The sequence below is a fragment of the Amphiura filiformis genome, chromosome 6 (genome assembly GCF_039555335.1).
Source record: "Amphiura filiformis chromosome 6, Afil_fr2py, whole genome shotgun sequence".
Taxonomy (NCBI): Eukaryota; Metazoa; Echinodermata; class Ophiuroidea; order Amphilepidida; family Amphiuridae; genus Amphiura; species Amphiura filiformis.
Window position 1 is genome coordinate 69,893,396 of NC_092633.1, and position 3,852 is coordinate 69,897,247.

Sequence of the window (3,852 nt, forward strand, 5' to 3'; positions counted from 1 at the left end):
TAAACCGTCGTAGAATTGTAATTCTAGTAAATTTCTTTTTATTTTATTGATTAAGAGGAAATAATAATGGTAATGAACTCGTGTCTAGCCTCATATACTAACATGTATGTAGGCCTACTATGTGTTATCGTATTGCGGCTGATTATGGTTGCAGAAAGAAATTACGCGTCACGCACGCGTAATTTGTTTTCTGCAACCATAACGGGACGCATTACGAAGTACTGAAGTACTCGTACAAAGTGACAACGCGCACGTATACAGCGTGTTAACAGTGCAAAGTGCTACGTTCTTGCTTCAAGTCGGCACAATGTACGTGCGTCCGCGTCTGTACTTTGTACTTCAGAGTAGACTGACAGTAGGGTCTTCATTTTAATCAAATATTAATCAGGAAATCTGGCGGGCGAAGACAATCACGACACACCTTTAATGTTTGGTTTTAGATTAACTATTATTGTCCCTCATCGGTTATTCTTGTCGATCATCATCCTCCGGAGAAAGGCGAGAGTACTGATGAGATTTCTTTTGGTTTCGTTTACTGTCTACAAATGGTTGCGGTCCAACAGACAATAGTGCAAAAAGACCCAATAATAGAAATGATACCGTGTAACTTCCAGTTTGATCATAGATCCATCCTACGGAAGAGGTTACGTAAAAATAATGAAGAGACGTCGGTTAACATGGCTATATTATGGCAAGAAATGAGTAATACAGGGTGTCCCAGAAAAAAATTACAGAGTGAATAAAATTGAATGTAAGTCGAAGAATGGACTATTTCATAATCCGATGGTGTTATGTTATTCATGCTTTCTCTGAAGGTGAATGACAATTTGTCCGAGAAAACTTTGATTTCTTCAATTGGTTTATGTTGTGCAAATATGTTATATTAATTTTTAACTTTTTAAAGAACATTTGAGCCAAGAATGACAATGATCAAGTGCTTACAGCTTTACGCGTGATTTTTGATACCATGCAACATTAATGTTGAAGTTTTAAAAGATTTAAACTTTGCATTAAAATTTCTTGGAAATATTGCAAAAACATTAATGTGTATGAGAAATTTGTTAAGCCAGCTAGAATTCTTTAGGCAATAATTCTTTTATGCAATAATTCTTTATGCAACCGAGCATCATCTTACATGGAAGCTTTCATTTTCAATATCATGCAGGTTTTCAAATTTGCCTTAAACCCAATTAAATGTTTTACAAGAAACAGATTGTTTAAAAGAACTAGTGCGAATTGTGTTGAATGATCTTCTTTCAAACTTGGAATGAAGTGAATTGACGCATGTGTTATGTAATTACTCATTTCTTCGCAATCAGTCAACCGATTCCAGTAAAATTTGCGTATAAGATGCAAAATAAGATGGGCTACAGGCTGATGTTTAGATGTTTAGATTTTGATGTACATTTCTCGACTTACGTCCAAATTCATTCGGCCGGTAATTTTTAATTTTTTCTGGGACACCCTGTATAAAGATTAAAGTGATGTTTTTATGTTTAACAGTATTACTTTACTTTAGGTTGCAATATTCATTATTCAAAACCAAAGTAGTTAAAATTAACTAACCTGACAGTTTGGAATGTCTTGCCGAAATTAGCATATTATTCATGTTATAAGGGATGTCACAGTGTCTGTACAATAATTCTCCCACACTGCGCATGCAAGTATAATAGTGAATTGAAAAGCGCGCGCATTAAACTAAGTCGGAAAATTTTGGAATACATACTATGTTTACAGAACAAATTGAAAATTCTATTGAAAAAAAAAAAAAAAATTGTATTTCGTTTACTATATTTAAGAAGTTTCACTGCAGTTTCTTTTTCAACATATATAATGTTCATATTTGAATAATTTACGATTTATGAATAGAACATTCATTGAATATAGAAAAGGCCAAAATTACACATGCCTAATTTACATAGTAAATACATAATTAGCTAATTTGCATAATTAATCAATTTGTGTACACTTTTTGTTGTCAAATGAAAGAACTTTGTATACATTACATATGTGTGCAAAACAAACCGCACCCTTAAATATCATGTACGGTTTTCTATTGGCATCAGATTTGCATATTATTAGTTGGACCTTTTTCAGCTTTTGTTTGTCTGCAGATTGGCCGAAATTGCAACAAAAAAACAGTATATTTGTTTGATTAATTATAATTATTCAATGAGAGATCTTTAAATTTTGTTTTCGTTAACGAAGTCTGGAAAGATAGGTATTTAACATGTGATACTTAAATTAAAGTACCCTGGCAATGTATATTTTGTTCCACACATAAAGAAGAACAAACGTGGCTGTTTAAAGCCAAATGGACGATCTTTCAAATGAATTGATTAATTATGCAGCATAAAATATCACCCTTCTGTTGGAACAGAGCGGTTTCCACACCATAGACCTTAATAAAACGTTAATATTTGAGACCGTAGTATATATAAACTAATATTTTGGTAAGTAAAATAGCGGGATGATGTATGGGGATGGTTGAAGTGGCTACGGGGCGTTTAAACAAGAACCACTGTGAAATGTGGATATCCAAGGCCGCAGGTCCGGCAGGTCCAAGGCCGGCGACTCCCATACGACGATACTCCAACAAGTATATAGGACCGCAATATGCTCCGCAGAACAAGAAAGCAAGAGTAAACTTAATTATAATGACCAACAATGACGAAACAATGTCCAATAATGAACCAACAGCTGAACCCCATAGTTCGACTATGTCGTGTGAACTGCTCTAGGCTATTTATGCCGTATATTCAGTGTAATATAGACTGAATATCGAATGTGAATCAATGTGAAATCCAAATAGACTGAATATTAGAGAGCCATGTTGCCATATATACCATATATATGTGACGTTGAATATATAAAAATATATACAAGAAAGCAATACCAACCTGAAAAAAATCCACTGGTTACTGATCCAATACTAAACGCCACAAACAGCCAGGTAAATGTATTAGTTATTTTGTCCTCTTCTATGTTTTCCTTTGCTATGTGTTGTGAAGCTAATATTCCCAGTCCTCGTGAATACCCAAAAATAAACGAAGGCACGGTTAATGCAGTGTAACTACTAGTCGATGAAAACAGTGGGCATACTACTAATGATAAACTACCAATTAATGTTGTCAAATATAAGATATGCTCATTTGATAGCTTCTTCTTAAGCAATGGAAATGTTGCATTACCAAGCAGGTTACCAATGCCACCAATTGCAGATAGAGACGCGGCACGGTAAGATGATATACCGATGTCAATGGCGAAAGGTACAAGATATATAATCCATCCTATAAACGAGTAAGCACTGCCAATACTGTAAACAACTCTTGTTAATACGATGGGATTATATAACAGTTCTAAGTCAAAATAGAAAAACACGGTTCTAGGGAGTTGCTGATTGTTTCGGTTACCTTCAGCTATTACAGAATCAGCTTCCTCATCATCTTGGTGCGCCATCCATAGATATCGTTAAGGAACTGTGTCAGAAGTGGCATGACTAAGATACCAAGAGAAACACCTGATCTGGCAATGGCATTGGCCAACCCGTAATGCTGATCAAAATACTTCGCTAATTCACCTGCTAGGATTGCCTCCGCACCTATTATGAAAGCTGAAATGTAGTGAGCATTTAAAAAGAACACGAAATGGATTAAAAGGTTTTGGCATAACGCATTGTATGAAATATCATTAAGGATATAATCGACAAAAGTTTATATTCTTGTGTGTGTTTATTCAGGAGTTTAAGGGCTGGGGTATGAACGTTTGGACAGTATTTATTTTGGGACATTAGAGCACATCAGACATATCGAATTGCATTCTGAATATGAAGAATGTCATTCTGATATCAAA

General features: G+C 34.8%; 1 protein-coding gene across 1 annotated transcript; it reads right to left on the bottom strand.

Annotated features, from left to right (window-relative positions):
• Window positions 1-465: 465 nt before the first annotated feature.
• LOC140154731 (monocarboxylate transporter 12-like) lies at window positions 466-3,459 on the bottom strand. Its single transcript, XM_072177297.1, has 2 exons — window positions 2,901-3,459; window positions 466-632 (listed from the first exon to the last, which is right to left on the bottom strand). Exons 1-2 carry the CDS (start codon window positions 3,457-3,459, stop codon window positions 466-468), a joined length of 726 nt encoding a protein of 241 aa, XP_072033398.1.
• Between the last annotated feature and the right edge of the window lie 393 nt (window positions 3,460-3,852).